At 37.4% G+C, this 19,935-nt stretch overlaps 1 protein-coding gene across 1 annotated transcript in view; it reads right to left on the reverse strand.

The window, feature by feature from the left end:
• LOC150090216 (ankyrin repeat and FYVE domain-containing protein 1) overlaps positions 1 to 19,935 on the reverse strand; it is a 199,065-nt gene that overhangs the window by 61,206 nt on the left and 117,924 nt on the right. The window contains exons 15-16 of the mRNA XM_090369021.1: positions 14,128 to 14,284; positions 10,530 to 10,730 (exon numbers count right to left, since the gene is read on the reverse strand). Coding sequence (XP_090225147.1) covers positions 10,530 to 10,730; positions 14,128 to 14,284 — 358 coding nt within the window. The remainder of the gene's footprint in view (positions 1 to 10,529; positions 10,731 to 14,127; positions 14,285 to 19,935) is intronic.

Consider the following 19,935-nt stretch of genomic DNA (forward strand, 5'->3'; position numbering starts at 1 on the left):
AATGGTGAGATATATTTCAATAATAGTGTATCGGCCACTTCTCTATGCTGCAGATATTTGGGCATCTGCATCTCCCTCTACCACCAAACCAATTTTCTCATCTGAGTATTGGCTTCTCAAGTGGGCATGCCGCAAACTTAGCCTGCCTCCCCAGCTCTGGACCACTGCTTTGGACAACACAACATCCCAAGACTCATGTCACTCAATTAATGAAAGGAAGCTCATCACAACAGGTGCTTCCGTAGCCAGGTGGGCAGGAGCAGCAGTGCGTAGCACACGCTTCTTGATTAGACCGGGGTTCGAGTCCGTGACCACCAAATACGGAGGATGCGGAAAGGTCAGGGAATGACTGCCGCATATCCCTGGAGCAATATGGCCTTAGTTGCTAATGATCCTAAAAACCAAATAACAAACATCATCACAACAGTCAAACTCATGGCCAGTCTCATCTCCTCCCCCTCCTTCTGGGACAACTGTGCATGGGGGATCCCAGTGGCATGTCTACGAGCAATTCCCCAGCTATGCCCTCTGCAAAGACGCCTTCATCTGTTGGACCGGTTTCTTCCTCAGCAGATGCTACCTTGAGTCCAGGACTTAGATGTTGACTTCAACGAGTTCTGTCAAGATTGACAATATAGGAAAAGAATACTCAATGGGGTGGCCAAGGCTACTACTATTATAATATGAGTCTTGAGAAATGTATATTCTGAACCCAACAAACTATGTACATATTTATGCACTTCAATGTACATCCTTATAGTATGCATTTTGAAACAAATGGTTGTACACTCACTTAATGTTCTATATATGTAGTATACTCAAGTCATTTCTCCATTTTCCTGTACTTTATTTCACATATTTATTATTTAGTGTAAAAAGTGTCACTAACAATAACTAATTCTGTGGGACTAGCGCATTCTGTCTTGGAGATTGCCATTGTGTGGGGCCCTCATTAATTTCTTCGAGGGCATGTACCCTACACCTCAAACTCTCATAGATGCCCATCAGAACGCTGAGTTGGTGCCCAATTTCTTGACACTCTAGGCACCTAGCACACACACACACACAAGACATTCTCCTTGGTCAGATCATGTCCTGTTCCAGAAAGTCAGCAAACATTTCACATTTTTTGAGACTGTGATGCATTGGAGAATTGCCTCCTTTGCTTCTTCCCCGAGCCACAGCACTCCTGCTAATCTGTGCATGTTGCTTTGCAGCTCTAGTCTGGGTCATGATTTCCATTTAAATACAATTTAATTAACAATGGAATTTAATAAGATTAATAAATTTTATTGATTAATTGATATTATTATACTAAGCTATCAGATTCCTAATACAGTGCTACATATTACACTATCTAGTTTTACATTATACCTTACACTATCAGTGAGATATATATGCTTTGCTATTTCGTATCGATCTAGCATACTACAACAATGGTGGCAAGTTCTACAATATTGGTGCCAACACCGGTATGAGCGTTGAGTCGTAACTTACAAAAATCACTAGTTAAATTTAAAAAATAAACTAATGAATGCTACTAAGCCTATTTATCCTTAAAGAGTTAGTCTCTTTGATAATATAATGTTAGATGAAATGGAAGCCAAAGGTTTTTTAACAACCTAATCTAAAAAAAATTAGGACTTCATTAGGCATCTTCAAAATTATTTGTTTAGTTCCTTGTCCACAGATGCAAATTTTGGCACTTGTTTATAACTAAAATTACGGCAGTTTATGGCCTTGTTTTCTATTGTTTTTGTTAAACATTTATGTGTTTAGTCCTGCAAACCATATATAAAAATATATTTGTAGTAATTGAAATGGTGGAGTCATATACTTATCTGGGACAAGTTATTACTGTAATAATGATAAATGGCTGGAAGTCAAGAGAAGAATAAATTTTGGATGGATAGCATTCAGGAAATACAGGGTGATTCACTACCAGTGCGACAAACTTGCAGGAAGTGTAGGGGGCACAAAGACGAATCAGAATCACATAGCATTGCAGGGTCCAAAATGCCTTCGTCATGCGGTAGAGGACGTTGAACGGGAGGTCGCGTGAACAGCGATCCCGCCGGAAGTCAGCATTTGCGAACCGGTTCCCGAGGCAGTAGGATGGATGAGTATTCAAACGTTGAACTGGCCGACATGCACCTCACGTATGGAGCTGCGGACTGTAACGGGCACGCCGCTCTGCGCTTGTACCAGGAACGTTTCCTGCAGAGGCGTGCTCCTCATCATACGATTTTCGCACATGTGCACAGAAGGTTATGTGAGACTGGTTGTTTCACGAGAGGTACCATGAATCTAGAGCGAATGACGAGGAAGCCAGACAATGAGGAGAATGTCCTACGTCTTGCAGAAGGCAATCCGAGTACGAGTACTCGAGCGATAGGCCAACGATTGGGTATTTCCCAATCCACTGTATGGAGGATACTGTCAACAAACCAAATGAGTTCATACCATCTGCAACGTGTCCAATCATTGGAGCCTGCGGATTATCCACTCCAGAGGACTTTTGCTACTTGGTTTCTTCAACAGAAAGTTCGCAAATGCTGACTTCCAGAGGGATCGCTGTTCACACGACCTCCCGTTCAACATCCTCTACCACATGACGAAGGCATTTCGGACCCTGCAATGCTATGTGATTCCAATTCGTCTTTGTGCACCCCTACACCTCCTGCAAGTTTGTCACACTGGTAGTGAATTACCCTGTATAGTCACATACTAAAGAGCAATATCCCAGTTTGTCTGAAACGTAAAATAATGAACCAATGTGTACTCCCCCACCATGATTTATGGAAGTGAAACTTTGGCACTCACCAAAAGAATGGAAGAGAAGCTGAGAACTACACAGCGAAGAATGGAACAAATTATATTGGGAATCAGACTGTTAGATAAGAAGAGAAACACATGGATCAGGCAGCAAACTCAAGTAAAGGACATTCTTATCAAAACTAAAGAACTAAAATAGTCTTGGACACATAGCTCGAAGACATGATGACAGATGGACTAAGAAAATAACAGAATGGTATCCAAGAGGAGCTAGAAGAAAACCTGGAAGACAACGGCAGAGATGGATAGATGAAATTCATGAGTTTGTGGGGTAGTAAATGGATGGCCATTGCACAAAACAGAAGGAACTGGAAAGTTGCTGGAGAGGCCTTCATCCTGCAGTGGATTTAAAATGGATGATGATGATGAATCAAAGTATTATACATGGAATTATCAAATATGTCTGGGAACTGTTCTATATGGGAAATAGTTCATTATCTACTGAAACAACAAAGTATGCAACAAACAGTATTTGAGAAACTGTCAACCTGAGACTGGCTGCAATAATGATTAATCAGGTGGACACATTCTAATGTTTCTTCTCTCCAGTTTACTAAGAGTGAAGTTATTATTATATAGCTATGAGATGTTTAAGAGGCTTGGAGATATTAAATTACTGCATTTTCTAGACATAGAAGACCATAAGACAAACCCAGATTTTAGAAGGCAAATTTTGAAAAAAATTTATTGTATATATTTGAAACACAGAATCATAAGTGCTTTCGGAATAAAATTTTATTGTAGAATGAAGCTTTTACAAGTGTAAAATGTCAAAATTTCATCAATACTACCAAGATACTCATCGTTACTAATGTTATGAACTGAACTTAAATATTTTTCAAAGAATGTATTGTTTTCAATTCACACTTACTGAAAGACTTGGTAACTCTCTCATGTTTTACCAATTCCTGCAACTTTTTCAACCATATGCACACTTATGAAATTGTTGGTTGCTTCGTATGTACTGTTGGTGTAAATTTTGATTTGGTGGTTCCATCTATTTGGTTCACTCCTCAATTTGTTAATTAGGATATCCAATGGTTGTAGATGGCTTCATAGCATATAGCTAACTGCATTTTTAATTTTGCATATGTTCTTTCTGTTGCCACCACTACATGCCTTTTTTTTTTTTAATGTAAACTCCCAAACACGAGAGGTATTAGAACCCATAGTACTTAGTACCAGGCTTGGGTTGGAGGTTAAAAAAATGAAAGATATTTGTAGACATTGGACTTGAACTTCTGTAGACTGTAATTTTCAGAAAATACGTATGAAGGAAGTTTGTTCCAGAAAACGGCAGTTGAATGAATAAACGAGGAAGGTGAAAAGTTGGTTCTGTGAGTTTGAAGTTGGACAGTAAATGGATGTTGGCTGGTGGCGGCACGTATTCGGACTGTTTTGAAAGAGAGAGAGAGAGAGAGAGAGAGAGAGAGAATTATAGAAGCCAATTCCGAAGAACAGCGCCCATGGAAATATCTGTAGAAGAGGCATAGAGCAGAAACAGTATGTCTATGAGACAGCGAGTGGAGAGACTCTGTTAGAGATGAATCATTAATTAACCTAACTGCCCTCTTCTGAACGGAATCAAGAAGCCTGAGAGAGATTTTGGGGGACACCACCCCAGATGTGGGAACAATATTTCATGATAGGGCAGATTTGCGATTTGTAAAGAGTGAACAGCTGCTTGGAAGAAAAGTAATGTCAAGAGCAAAAGAGAAAACCAAGTTTTTTTGATGCAGAGAAAGCAATATTTGTAATGTGCTTGTGCCAAGGGAGATTCCCAAAAGACATATATTCGGACTGTGATGGGATTCTTCCTCTTGCTCAGAATAATCACTTGAGAGGGCATAAATTTAAATTGAGGAAAGACAGATGTAGGATAGATGTGCGGAAGTTTGCCTTTAGCCAGTGGGTAGTTGGTTGATGGAACAGACTTCCATCCATATCTGCAATAAGGCCTCTAAGGTTGGGATTATTCATACCACAAATTTAAACAGATACGCCAACCGTTTAAAACTGATTTAATGATAAAATAAAATAAAATACAAAAGACTGCAAAACAATATTTACAAAAATTAATTATTTACAAAAAACTAGTTTGAGACAAAAATAAAATAAAATAAAATAAGTATATACGTTAAAATGCATTAAAATATAAATTTAAAAGCGATAAAACCACTATTGAAGCTTTCGGAGGTGTCTTCCTCCTTCCTCAGCAATAATGAAACTTAAGCGACACATCCTTAAATACCAGGTTCATGGCACAGGCGCATACTCAGTATTCCTTTCACGTCTACCAGAACCGGAAGTGGCTTGGGAGCATGGCAAACTAAAACATTTATCTCTGGCAGAAACCACCGCCTCAAAAAGGGGGTGAAGCCATACTCTCTTATCTCTATTCATGCTATTGTTGTCAGAGGATCCAATCCACAGACTTTCCAGCCACTTGCGGTCTCAGAATCTATGCGCACGGTCAAGGATGACAGTGTTATCGGGGTAGACCTGGTGTTGTTTTTCCCCATAGTGCTCAGCAATGGCGGATTTATTGAGCTCTGCAGTCCGTATCGCTCTTGAATGTTCCCCCAGACAGTCCTTAAGATGCCGTCCTGTCTCCCCCCACGTAACATTCCCCACAATCGGGCATGTGATCTCGTACACGACCCCACTACTAGAATCCCTAGTTGTTGTTTGTTATTTGGTTTTTAGGAGCATTAGCAACTAAGGCCATATTGCTCCGGGATATGCGGTGGTCATTCCCTGACCTTTCCGCATCATCCGTATTTGGTGGTGACGGGCTCGAACCCCGGTCTAATCAAGAAGGGTGTGCTACACACTGCTGCTCCTTCCCACCTGGCTACAGAGGCACCCAGAATCCCTAGTAATGGGGTCTTTGATCTGTAACACTGTGTGCAACCTCCGGCCCGGGAGCTGCACACAGCGTGTCTGAAAGTTGCGAAGCATCCTCGCAATGCGATCCGACAGGCCCGAATAGTAGGGAACACACACTGTGGTAAGCGGTATAGTGTAGCCGGAACACCTTTGGGCAGGGTGAGGACACATTGTAGCACCTCTGAGGAGGGGGAGAAGGAAATTAGGCATATTACAATGGATCTTATGAGGTGCGGTTACCCCCAGAGGGTCATTGATAAATACAATAGAGAGGAAAAGCCCAATCGGGTAGTTCCGCCTGTACCGCTTACCACAGTGTATGTTCCCTACTATCCGGATCTGTCAGATCACATTGCGAGGATGCTTCGCGGCTTTCAGACACGCTATGTGCAGCTCCCGGGCCAGAGGTTGCACACAGTAGTGTCACAGGTCAAAGACCCCATTACTAGGGATTCTAGTAGTGGGGTTGTATACGAGATTACATGCCCGGATTGTGGGGAATGTTACGTGGGGAAGACAGAACGGCATCTTAAGGCCAGTCTGGGGGAATGAATGTTCAAGAGCGATACGGACTGCAGAGCTCAATAAATCCGCCATTGCCGAGCACTATGGGGAAAAACAACACCAGGTCTACCCCGATAACACTGTCATCCTTGACCGTGCGCATAGATTCTGGGACCGCAAGTGGCTGGAAAGTCTGTGGATTGGATCCTCTGGCAACAATAGCATGAATAGAGATAAGGGAGTACGGCTTCACCCCCTTTTTGAGGTGGTGGTTTTTGCCAGAGATAAGCGTTTTAGTTTGCCATGCTCCCAAGCCACTTCCGGTTCTGGTAGACGTGAAAGGAATACTGAGTATGCGCCTGGGCCGTGAACCTGGTATTTAAGGATGTGTCGCTTAAGTTTCATTATTGCCGAGGAAGGAGGACGACACCTCCGAAAGCTTCAATAGTGTTTTTATTGCTTTTAAATTTATATTTTAATGCATTTTAACGTATTTACTTATTTTATTTTATTTTTGTCTCAAACTAGTTTTTTGTAAACATTATCTTACAGTCTTTTGTATTATTTTATTTTATCATTAAATCAGTTTTAAACGGTTGGCGTATCTGTTTAAATTTGTGGTAGACTTCCATCCCTTGTTGTGGAAGTTGATAGCCTAAAAAAATTTAAGGCTCAGCTGGACAGGTACTTCGAACGAATGGAGGGTTGAAATGCAAGTGGTTTTTTTTTGGCTGATAATGCATAAGCTTGCTTTCTTGCATCACATGCTTCTACTAATGCCAATATAATTTTTTCTAGATATCGGAGTGTCACCAAAGATAAGCACAGGAGCAGAAGAATCCTTTTTGCGAGATATAAGACAAGACTGAGTTTTTAGAGGGATTGAAATCAACCAAGTTGTCTTTGCCCCACTGGAGAATTACCTGGATATCGGCATTTAAGGAGTTGGTAGCAGATTTTCGAGAAGTTGAAGCTAATTGAGAAGGACAAGGTTTCTCAAAATGGAAAGTGGAATGCAATGTGCTATCATCGGCAAAACTATAGATGGGATTTCCATTCAATGGAAGAAGGTCATTAACATACAAGAGGAAAAGTACTGAACCTTGGGGGACACTGGCATTAGTGGAGAAGTTAGAAGACAGAGAGCCATCCACCATCACCCTCAGTGAGCGATCAGAGAGAAAACTGGATAACCATTTACAAAAAACAGTTGGCAAATCATAAGATGGAAGCTTGTTTAGAAGACCTTTATGCCAAACACAATCGAAAGCCTTTGAGATGTCAAGAGCAACTGCTTGCGTTTCGCTGAACTTTTCCATTGAATTAGTCCGTAAATGGGTATATCACCAGTGGATCAACACTGACGGAATCCATACTGGCGATCGTTCATCGGATGGAAGGTTTCTATGTAGTTTAAGAGTTGGCAGTTAATTCATTTCTCTATTACTTTTTAGAAGGAGTAGAAGTAATTGCAATGGGACGATAATTGGATTGGAGGGATTTGTCACCCTTTTTAGGAACTGGCTGGATATGAACAAATTTCCAAGCAGAAGGAAAAACACCTTTGGAATAAGGAAGTGAAAAAAGGCGGCAAAGAACAGGAGTAAGTTCAGGAGCACAGGTTTTGAGAACAACTGAAGAAATACCATCGGGACCTGAAGCTTTCTTAGCATCAAGATTCGTCAAAATCCTTCTGACATCCTTTTGACGGAAGACCACAGGGGACATTGAACGGAGCGTGTTGGGAATGGTGGGAGGTGTTTTACCAAGATCATTGATACATGAGTTGGAAGAAAAATGAGATGTAGCAGGTCAGCTTTATCCTTGGCTGAAGTGAAAACAGAACCATCTGTTTTGGACAGAGGTGGGAGCAGAGATGGGCAAAATTTGCAGCCAATAGCTTTGGCAAGAGACCAGAATGCTCGGCTACCATTAGGGCAAGAAGCAAGTTTTCTACTCTTAGCCTGTTCAAACTCTAGTTTGGACTGATTAATAACTGCTTTACAATTGTTGTGAGCTTTGGTGTAGGCAGCAAATGAAACTGAACAATTATAAACAAGCTAATTACGATATGCAACGTTCTTCTCTTGAACAGCCTTAGCACATTTATTGGAAAACCAAGGTTTAGATAAAGGACGAGATTTTAAAGTGGAGTGTGGGATAAAGGATTTCATTCCCACAAGAATAATTTCACTGACACGATCTGAGCAAACAGTGACATCAGAAGTTTTGAAACAGTAATCTGACCAAGGAAAAGAAATCTCGCAGGTCATCCCATTTTGCATTCTTGTAATGCCAAACAATACGAGGTTGGGAATAGCCACGAGATAAAGGCTCTATTGGAGAAGAGACAGTCACCAAGTTGTGATCTGAGGTGCCTAAAGGACCTCTCACTTCGACTGTGTACTTAGAAGGGTTGTTTGTGAGAAAAAGATCAAGCGTGTTGGCTGTACGATTAGGATTGTCCAGTATTTTTGTAGGTAAATGAAAATCTGTGCAAGGTCATTAGTTATTGCAAAAGCCTCAGCATCTCGACCAGCTGGGTTGGTGTGACTAGAAAATGGAAGCCAGCTGGAGTTGTGAACATTAAAAATCACCAAGGAAAATTACCTCACTGTTAGGAAAGTTGGACTGGAGAAAGTCAAGTTTCAAAGAGAAGAAGTCAAAGAGCTGCAAGTGATTGGTGGAGTTGGGAGAACAGTAGAGACAACAGATGAATTTGACACAATGAGGTAGAGAGATTTTAAGCCGGAGAAGATTGAAAAAAGGAGATTCCAAATTATCAAGTCTCTGACAGGGAATATCGGAATGAACATATGCACAAGTACCACCTTTGCGGCGAAAGGAATCATACAGCGAATAATTTGGGCAACTGAGACGAGCAGTAGTTGAATCAAGTGATAACTGAGATTCTGTCAGAAAAAGTACATGGGGTTTGGCAGATTGCAAGTGGAAATGGACATCATTGAGATTAGAATTGAGACCACGTATAATTGTGAAATTAATTAGGAAGTGCTTGGGAGGTTTAGATCTTTTCGCAGATAAGCTTACTCTATTAGTTTGACAATTCATGGTGTATTCAATAGTAAAAAAAAAAGTTGGTAGACATGCTGTATGAAGTAATGAAATTTTTGGATATGGCGTACACATGATAAGAATATACCCAGATCCTTGATATAACATGGCCTCGACAGTGGCCCCCATATACACACTAGTCGGACTCCCTCCAGTCACTATCTGGAAGAGTAGAGGTAGCAAGATTATACACTAGCTGATCCGGAAGCCTCCTAGAGAGTTACCAATAGGTTCGGTCCGGTGTGTGACTAGGGGCCGGCCTGCGAACACAGTTTTAGAGCTGAACCCTTGAAATGTAAGGAAGATTGGATCTCGCCACGATGTTCATCATATCCTCAAAAGTTATCAATCATACTGAATGATGGAAGAGATGGGGAAGGGTTGACCAGAACTTAGCTCTGGAGACTAAACATGGGTTCCACCATTTCAAGCCTCCAATAAGCAAAGTGGTGGTATTGCACCGGTTGATGAGAGTCGTCTATCACCTTGTACTGCCTGGTAACACAGAGGGGTGGCATTCCTCCATGTGGTGTGGGCACCACACCTAGACCCTTGCTTACGTTGTTTCACACCTGGGTGGTCATCCACTGGTGCTTGTGAATGGAGGTTATACCCAGGATTACTAACAGTCCCACCATCGTGAAGGTGCAAGCAGAGGATTTGGCTGTTACAGACCGTCCGGACTTCGCTGAAATTGTGTCCACTTGACTTGAGTGATACCCGCATATCAGTTCCATCAGCGTTTTAGACTCCCAGGTAGCAAGTACAGCTTGTCTGGCATATCTGAGAGAATGTCTGTGACAACCTCAAGGACCAAATGCTATGTGAACTGGTCACATACTAAGGGTTAGGGTTTTCAGAAGCCATCTGAACATTTTGACCAATTTCTTTACCCATTGTTAGAGATAAAAATATCACTGCATGCACTATACCATTAGACCACATGATACAGAGAAATTTTAGGAAACATTTTCCAAGAAAAAATATACATCTTGTGGTCCAGAAAAAAAGAGTACTTTGTTATAATTTCCTGCATCAACATGCCCATTGACAGACATATTAGAAATACAAAAAAAAATGCTATTTTTCAAAGCACTTCAAGGAAATCTATAAAAAGATTATTTTTTGGACTGTAATTAAGCATTTATTTAAATATTTTAAATAGTTAAACAAGAATAGAAAAGCAAATATTAAGGTAGGATTATTAATCCTCCTTTTTTAAATACCTGTTCAGCTGCTTTTGGTTCACGTGCTAGAATGGATTCAGCTGCTTTATTGTTGCGCATTGTCATTGAGGCAGCAAACGGCGTAAGCCCTTGCTTATCTCTCAAAGTAAGATCTAAGTTTGGACAAGCTAGAAGTAAGGAAATGATGACTGGCATCTGATTGCTAATAGCCACATGAATTGGAGTTTTACCTTCAGCATCCTGGAACAAAATATTTGAGAAATGATAAATGTGATTATTAGTTTAGTTACTCAACTGCCTGCAAAGTTAGAAAACATAAAAAAAAAAAAGCTTACAATATAGCTTATATATAAAGCTTGGAAAATCTTATAACACAGACACATAAATAGTTTTGGGGTCTGTCTAAAAATGTCATACCTACTTTTTTTTTTTTTTTTTATGTTCTTGAATAAAATACAAAAATGACTGCATTTTTTTAATGTCATTACACAGTTGGTGACCACTAGTTGAGCAAAAGAAACATCAGTACAGAAGCGGAAGGCAGACTGCTAAGAAGTATCATTCTTTGCATTGATTTGTTTGTACTGAAAAATTCAAGTGAGCTGTGCTTATTTCTGTACTGCAGTATGGTGACAAGAGGCTGTATAATTAAACATTCCACATTTTTCTACATTTGTGGCAGTTCTGTCGTAAAACAGTATAGAAAAAATATTACAGAATTTGTTAAAAAGGTATGATGTGCATTATTTAATGATTAAACTTGGTGACTAAGATAAACCATAAGCTCTGCCACACCTGTGTTGAACGATTAATTAAATTTATTAAAAGTAAGAAAAAAATCACTGCTGTTTACTATTCCCATAGTTTGGCACGAACAGAGAAGACATGGATATGACTGCAGATCTAAAGTGCTACAACATAAAAAAAAAAAAAAAAAAGGACATTTCATATATGAATCTACTATCTGTTATAAGAGCCATCATACATGGACTTCATTTTTTTTCTTTAAAACTACTATTTATTATTTTTGTTGGGTTTGTAGGTACATTGGTGACCTAGGCCATGTTGCACCATTATGTATTAAGCAGTACAAGTGCATATTTGTGGGCAAATTTGCAGGTTGTGTGGACTGCAAAACCCACCCAGAATAATTCACGGGGGAACCCTACTCCCTCTTTCAAAGACCCAGCTTCAATTTAGTATTACTAATGGCAAATGATGTAAGAAAGAAAGCTTATAAAGAATCAGCAAAAAAAAAAAAAAAAAAACATACCCTTCAATAGTCTGACTATTTCTTTAAATTTATTCAAACTATCCATTTCCATAACAACAGATGGAAGTTTGTTCCAGCAATCAACCATTCACTGGCTGAAGGCAAACTTCCGCATATCTGTCCAGCAACTATCCTTCCTCAATTTGAATTTATGATCCCTCGAGTATGTAGTCTGAGCCAGAGGAATAATGCCATCAGTATTGAGCTTGCTGAATGCACTTTAGAAATTTCTCCATCATAGATTGGAATCGATTTCCAGGCATCTCCAAACAGGTGACAAATCATGAAACCACTATACTGTTATGGATGATTTATCTATTTACATCTATCTGTACCTTCTCCACAAGAAACTCAATACAATTTCATTCACAGATCTGAACATAATGTATCTGGAAGTAGTAACTCTTTCAGCATTAAAATGTACATGAACTGTAACAGTCCACATAAAATGAGCTAAATGATTTTGTGAGGAATTTGGGTCTTCAAAGATCTTTTGCAGAGATCCTAGGAGTAAGATTTGAAGCTACAAAACTACTCTCTCTCCAGGAACACATACAAATATTTCAATTTAAATGGGCTTAAAGTATCAATATAAGTTCAGAACAAGTCAATATTAATTAATCGAGAAAAATTTTAGCCATGGAGAAATTCAATAACAAGTTTGCTAAGTTTTGTTTTTGCCACTATTATATAGTTTGATGTATACAATATGTACATTAAAAGTGCTATGTTGTTTATTACATAAAATTGTACAGACCTACGAGAGAGAGGGATCAATTTGTTGTTAATATTTCTCTCTTTTGTGTTATTGCTTTCTGTAAACTTTGTAACTAAGTGCAAACTGCTCTTGTGAATTACACTAAGTGAGCTAGTGATCAGCTTGACATCACTCTGAAACAGCTGACAGTGATAGTCAAAAAATGCTCAATATATAAATACAGCTAAAAAGATGTGTTTAATTACAGTTGCAAAATTTTATCTTGATTGTTTGCGTTTGTTTGTTATTTGGTTTTTAGGCGCATTAGCAACTAAGGCCATATTGCTCCGAGGATATGTGGTGGTCATTCCCTGACCTTTCTGCATCCTCCGTATTTGGTGGTCATGGGCTCGAACCCCAGTCTAATCAAGAAGCGTGTGCTGTTCCTACCCACCTGGCTATGGAGGCGCCGATTATCTTGATTGTGTGGAATTAAATCTCTCTCTCTCTCTCTCTCTCTCTCTCTCTCTCTTTTTTTTTTTTTTTTTTTTTTGTGATAAACATTTATGCTATTTAATATAGAAAAAGCTCAAAGTTTCTTGTGATGACTGACTAACTGGTTAAAATAAATTTATTAAAATAAAAATATAATATATACATAAGCTAAAACAGAAATAAAATAAAAGCATTAAAAAACAATAAGATAAAAGCATTAAAATATATAGTAGCTTTCGAAGTGAAGTGCCTCTTCATCAGCTAGTCTGTGACTGGTGTACGTCAGTATATATTAATGGTTACAATAGCACAAGTCAGCTGGGCATGATCATGTATCACGAGTCCGGTGTCGGTAAAGCAGAATTACGTACATGCGATCAGCACTCATCGCACTGCAATACAGTACAACGGGATATTGAAATCGTCGACTATTCACGTGATTACCACCAGCGCTCATGGCTTGAAGCACTACACATAGCCACTAATAATAGTACTATGAATCGGACGAGGGGAGTACATTTACACTCTATTAGAGAATGAACTGTATTCCAGTGCGATGAGTGCTGCCGATCATCACATGTACGTAATTCTGCTTTACCGATACCAGACTCGTGATACATGATCATGCCCAGCTGACTTGTGCTACTGTAACCATTAATATATACTGAAGTACACCAGCCACAGACTAGCTGATGAAGAGGCACTTCACTTAGAAAGCTACTATATATTTTAAAGCTTTTATCTTATGTACATATTATATTTTTATTTTAATAAATTTATTTTAGCCAGTTAGTCGGTCGTCGCAATATGTACATTAAATGATGATATAATGCAACTTTGATGATATAATGCAACCCGACGCACAAGGCCTGTTTTCTAATAGAAAAAGCTGTACTAATTAATACACAGAAATTCACTCTGACTCTTTTGTCTACTTACACGTTTTTGAAGCCAGAAGATTTTAAACTGCAGTGGGCTTAGCATTACTTCATGATACAGTATGAGATCAACATACATAATGCATTATTTTCAAACAAATAACTAAAAATTCACGGAAGATTTTACCTGATTAGGTTAGATGAGAATTAAACTGAAACATTACTCTTCAGTTTTTAAAACTTACTATGCTGTTTTTTTATAATGTTTTGAATTATAAACCAAAATATACTTACTTGTGCATTAACATTTGCATGGTGCTCTATTAAAGTTTGCATTACCCTTTCTAATCCCCATGCAGCAGATAAATGGAGAGGTGTTTGCCCATCATAAGCTTCTTCTTCTCCTCTACCATCTGGGCTTGGCTGTCTAGGGCTATTTAGATCACAACCGCTACGAATGTGGGAGAGGGAGGTAACAAGAAAAAGATATATAACTGAGGGAAAAAAAAAAAAAAAAAACATCTTCAAATTTATTTCACACAAAATATATTACACAAAATTAAAGTGACATGCCTGATCTTTCATTCCGTGTGTTGCAAATTAAACAGAGTAAACCCAAAAACAAAATGTATACACATTTTATTTTACAAGAAAAATTTACATAATTCCAAAAAGTATAAGATTTTCACAGTACACAAGTTATAATCAGAAGTTATAATCCAGCACCCTATATGGGTGCTGGATTCAGTAAAACAATGGAAGAAAGTAGTAGTAGTTATAAATGTTATATTTTTATATTCTACTATACACTGTATGCTTCCAGTGTAGGATAGAATATAAAATAACAACATAGGGTAGGACAGGATAAAGTAGGGTAGGATATAAAATAACAACAATAGAAAAGCATCAGCAATTGCTGAGTTTTGAGTATCTTTAACCACTTGTGAATTTCTTAGTCATGGGCTCTTTTTATTAACTTAGGGACAGACATGTTTTCAACTATTTTCTAGCTATTTATTTCTATTCTGACTACTATACTAATATTTTTTTCAATTTAAATGGAGTAAAATTTGAAGCTAGATTTGAAAACTTGTTCATAACATGGACAAGTTTTTGGACCCACTGTAGCCGTTACACAAAACTGACATCTGGTGTGTAATATTTTTGTACTTTAAATAAGATTCACATGTCTCTTTTCAGATTTGTGAGCCAAGGTTAACTGCAGTGGCTTGTGTTATGCAGTTTGAGAAAATCACTGATAAAGTGGATTTTCTCACATTTCAGATTCATTTCACACAAAATATATTACACAAAATTGCAGTGAGAAAATCCACTCACAAAGTGGATTTTCTGACACTGCAAAATAAAAAATTTATGCATATATTTCTTCATTGAGCAATAATATATTGGGAAATTTTTTCTGCTCATTATTAAAATTATGCATATAAGCACGGCAGTGCTAAACAAGTTAAGGCAAAGAGAATTTGCCTTAACTTTTTAATAGAATGACTGTATAACAGTTTCACAGAATTGACTGTATAATACTTTAATAGAGTTTTATTTTTTAATAGTTTATTAGCAACAGTAGTGGTAAAATTATACAAGGAAGCAAGTATCTATAGCATCAATCACATTAAAAAAAGGTCCTAAAAATTCCGTTTCTCACACTGCATAATAAAAAATTATGCATATATTTCATTGAGTGATAATATATTGAAAAAACATTTTTTTTCCCTCATTATTAAAGTATAAGCACAGTTAAGTACATATATTATTTAAGTTAAGTACACATAACACCTGTAGCAATAACATGCCAGATTCTACATAAGGACTGCTGAAATTCTTGGAGGCATCAGATAAGTTCTTTTTTTGTGAATTAAATTACGTAAAAATCTGGGGCAAAATGACAACAATTATAATTTCTTCATGGATATCCTGGATTAGAGAATATAACTGCTATCATTTGGCCCCATGGTTTTTACATAATCTCATCCAGAAAAGGGTTTAACTTGAAGTCTCTAAAAATTTCACCAGTTTTTCTGTGGGATCCAGTATACATTCTGTATACTTTTCAGGTATAGACTTAATAGAAATTTGAGTATTATTTCACTGATTTAAAGAATCTTAAAGAGAAATTTAAGTTATTAATTTTATATGGAATTTCAATTTATCAGTTTTAAATTTACTATTTGCTAAATTTTTAGCATCATCATCATCCAGATCTTATGTACAGTGGGTGTACAGGTGAAATAAAACAAATCAGTCCTTATGGTTTGTTTGTTTGTTTGTTTTGGGATTTATTGGGCACATCGGCAACTATGACCATAGTGCACCATACATATGATAATTATGCATGCCATTTCTTCTCAAATAGAGAAAGTCCTTATGGACTATCAGCTTTTCAGTCATTATTTTCTTCCATCAGCTCATGTTTCCACCTGGTCTCCCTTTAGTCCTATTAGCATTCATTTTTTCTTTGGATATCTGTTTAACTAATCTGCCTTCTTTCATCCTTTCTGCATGGCCATACCATTTAAGTTCACTTCATTTACCTTAGATTGGATATTTGTTATTTCATAATATTTTATTTCCTCAGTGATATGGTCTTGCCATTGCTTCCATCTGTTAGTTGCATTTATATTATTTAAAACTATCATTTTTGAGGATTATAATTTTTTTATTAATGCCTTTATTTATTACTCAGCTCTCAGTTTTCTACAGATTAAAACAGACTTAAAAATGATTATAACCAGCTAATTTTGTCATCTGGCTAATTTCTCTTTTCCTTCAAAATAAATTAGTTTAAATGAGGAAGAGGGAAAGTTAATTTACAGAGGCTGAAGTTGAACTGTGAAACAGTATTTATTTATTTATTGATGTATGTGTTTGGAAGAAAGAGACAGAAAAGTGAAATTACTGATGCTAGTTAAAAAAGAAGAACAGTGACTGTGGAAATGTCTGCAGAAAAGACACAATCAGAAACTGAATATCCATGTGACAAGGTGTGGAGTAAGTCCTTTGGTGAGGAATCATTAATTAACCTAATTCTATACTTTTTTGGTACAGTCTAGTTTCAGAGACCCGATCCTAAATGTAAGAACAACACCCCTTGATAAAACAGACGTCTCATTTGTATAGTCAGTAATTGTTTGGAAGGAAATTAATATGGCACAAAAGAGAACACCTAGTTTTTTTTGAGGCAGAAAAAGCAATATTTGTGATAGTTATGTAGAAATGTTAAAAGTTAGGATTATTATCAATAAAGACGAGAATGAGAATGGCATTTTTTTTTTTCTTTCTTTCTTTCAAAGGAATAACAGGGTAATTTAGCTGAAGTTAAATTTTCTTCTGTATAATACTTTATACTTTCTTCTGCATAATGTGGTATTTGGCATTTAAGGACCTGATTCTAGAAATTTGAGAAGAAACAGACAGAAAATATAGCTGTTTGTGCAGAGCTGGGTTTGTCGAATCGGAAAATGGATGTAGGGGATACCATCTTCAGAAAAGCTATAAAAACAATTATCAGTCAATGTAAAATACAAGAGGAAAAGACTGGGTGAGAGAAGCATAGAACCTTGGAGAACAATTCTAATCATGGTATAGGTGTTTATTCTTAGGTCTATGTGACAAAAAATGTTTTATGCTTATATTTAATTGTTTCTTATATGTATTGTGCACAAAATCCAACAGTTTCATTGATTTTTCTCTAGATTTTGGAAGCAACTGAAGGTTTTATGATTTTGCAACATTTATATGTATTCATACGTGTATGACATGCATATGCACTAATACCGAGATATATAAGAGCCTTGTATAATGTGTTTTTTTTTTTTTTGTTTTTCTCACCCAGTTCGCTATGGCTAGAAAATAAAGGTATAAGTTATCTTTGGGCTTGTTCTGCTAGTTTAATTTTATTGATATTTATGAAGAAATTAGCAGTGGTTACAATTCAGAATAGTGGCATCTTTTGATGGACAGTTCAATTAAAAGTTTGAAAGCTCTGTTGTTTCACAGGGAATATACATCCGTCGATTCCTGTCACACACTGTTTCATATTAAGAAGCTGTGGAAATGTGAAGCATGGGGCATGGGTTAGAAAAGACCTAGTATGACCAGCATAAATAGGGCTTTTAAGATGCCGGTTTCTTTCTGGATTTGCAAAGTGGTTTCATCAAGCTCTCTGCCTCTGGGGCAGCAGGGCAGTAGATCAGCACTGTAGGAGAAGAGAATGGTCCACCAGAATTGATTTGCAGATAGATGCAACTCAATCCTAGTGCATGCAATATAATAAACACCACTGATTCCAAAAAACAGTCTTGCTTCCACCACTTCATATCCAGATGGGACTGGTCAAACAATTTGTAAAAGCAATAGATCCTCAAGGTGACCCCTTCAAGTATATACAATTTTTGTTTCCAAAACTGCTTAATACAAAGGTGAAGAGGGCATATTAACTAGTCCACAAATAAAACAATGTTTGCTTCTCAAGAATTAGAAGAAAAAAATGAGTGATGCTCAACAAAGTGTTTGGCAGTTGTTTAGCCTTGCAGTGAATGATTTTCTTGGTAGCATTAAGAAAGTTAAACACGGGTTTAAATCAGATGATATTGGAAGCCACACCATTCCTCTGCCAAAATATCCCAGGGCAGTGGATAGAAACCACCCTGTTATCAAAAATTATATTCAAGAACTCTAGGACAACTCCTAACAGTATGAGGCATCGCACCATCCTGTTGGAACCTTTTGTCATCCACGTAAATGCCATAGTAAAAAAAAAGTCCACAAAATTGTTCCTAATGACATTGAGTTAGACATCACTTATGACATTTCCATCAACAAAAACACTGCCTCAAAAATGCCAAATGCAGAGAGTATACACTACACAGTGATCTTTTGTCCATGTAACAGATTGTCAACAATAATAGGTTGATTCACTAGAACCCAAGATCTTGAATTTTGCTAATTCACATACCCATCAAAATGAAAGTGCACTTTGTCAGATAACCAAACTTTCTATATAATGTCAGATTCTCACTCTAAAAGTGCACTAAATTCTGTGGAAACTGAACACTGTTCTTTCACATTTGATATTTGGTGGCTGGCCGAGATGAATTTTGTAAGGATACGCAAGCAAGTCACTTCAATAAATATTACTTAATGAGTCTAAAACACTGTCTGTTCTCTCAAATTGATCCATTCACCCTAACACTGTTTGGTTTACTGATCCATAAATTTTTCTTGCAGATATATCTAAATAGTTGAGCAGTATTTCTATTCCGTATTGAATGGCCTCATGATTATTACATTGGCAATTACTATCCTAGTTTGAAGGTCTTGTACATAGTGGTATGTAATTATTATCTCATGTAATTTATACAAGGTCAGTTCGAAAAGTATTTGGAGTGCGTAGATGTGACAATAAACATGTTTATGGGATGAGCAACTTAAATCTCTTCAAAATAGTGGCATTCTTGGGCACTTAGACTAATGATTTCCCATTCTTGAAAGCATTTCTGCAAAGCTGATATCAATATTGCCGAAAGCTGAACTCTTGTATTAATTTTACTGTTTGTATGTCATCAAGTCAACATCCTTTCAGTGGTTTTGTCCCCACCCCAAGTCTAGTAAAACAAAAAGTCACATGGAGTCATATCTGATGAATAAGGGGTTACTGGAGTTCATTCCATGTTTGGCCAAAAAACTAATCGTAAGTATGAAGTGACGGCGGCACAGTATCGTGATGAAGCAACCAGCCTTCGAGGGTTCCATCTTTCCTGGCTTTTTACTCAATGATTTCATGAACAGTTAATCTGTAGTCATTCTGTATTAAAGTTTGCACCTGAGAAATGATATCATCATTTGTCGAAGTTGAAGGCCGTTGAGAATACAGGTTGATTTCATCAGACATTCCATCCTCTTTGTAATGATGGTGACAATTGAAACTTGTGTACAGTCCATTGCAGAAGAGTCCCCATATGCTATTTGAAGATAAAATAACTTTTATAAACAAGTAGTTTTCCAATTTTAAAGTAAAATTTAACATACACATGTTCAGTACACTCTGTTATTTTTAAATACGATGAGATGAAAAACACATCT

The sequence above is a fragment of the Mastigoproctus giganteus genome, chromosome 2 (assembly GCF_048544385.1).
Source record: "Mastigoproctus giganteus isolate SK-2022 chromosome 2, ASM4854438v1, whole genome shotgun sequence".
In the NCBI taxonomy this organism is placed as follows: Eukaryota; Metazoa; Arthropoda; class Arachnida; order Uropygi; family Thelyphonidae; genus Mastigoproctus; species Mastigoproctus giganteus.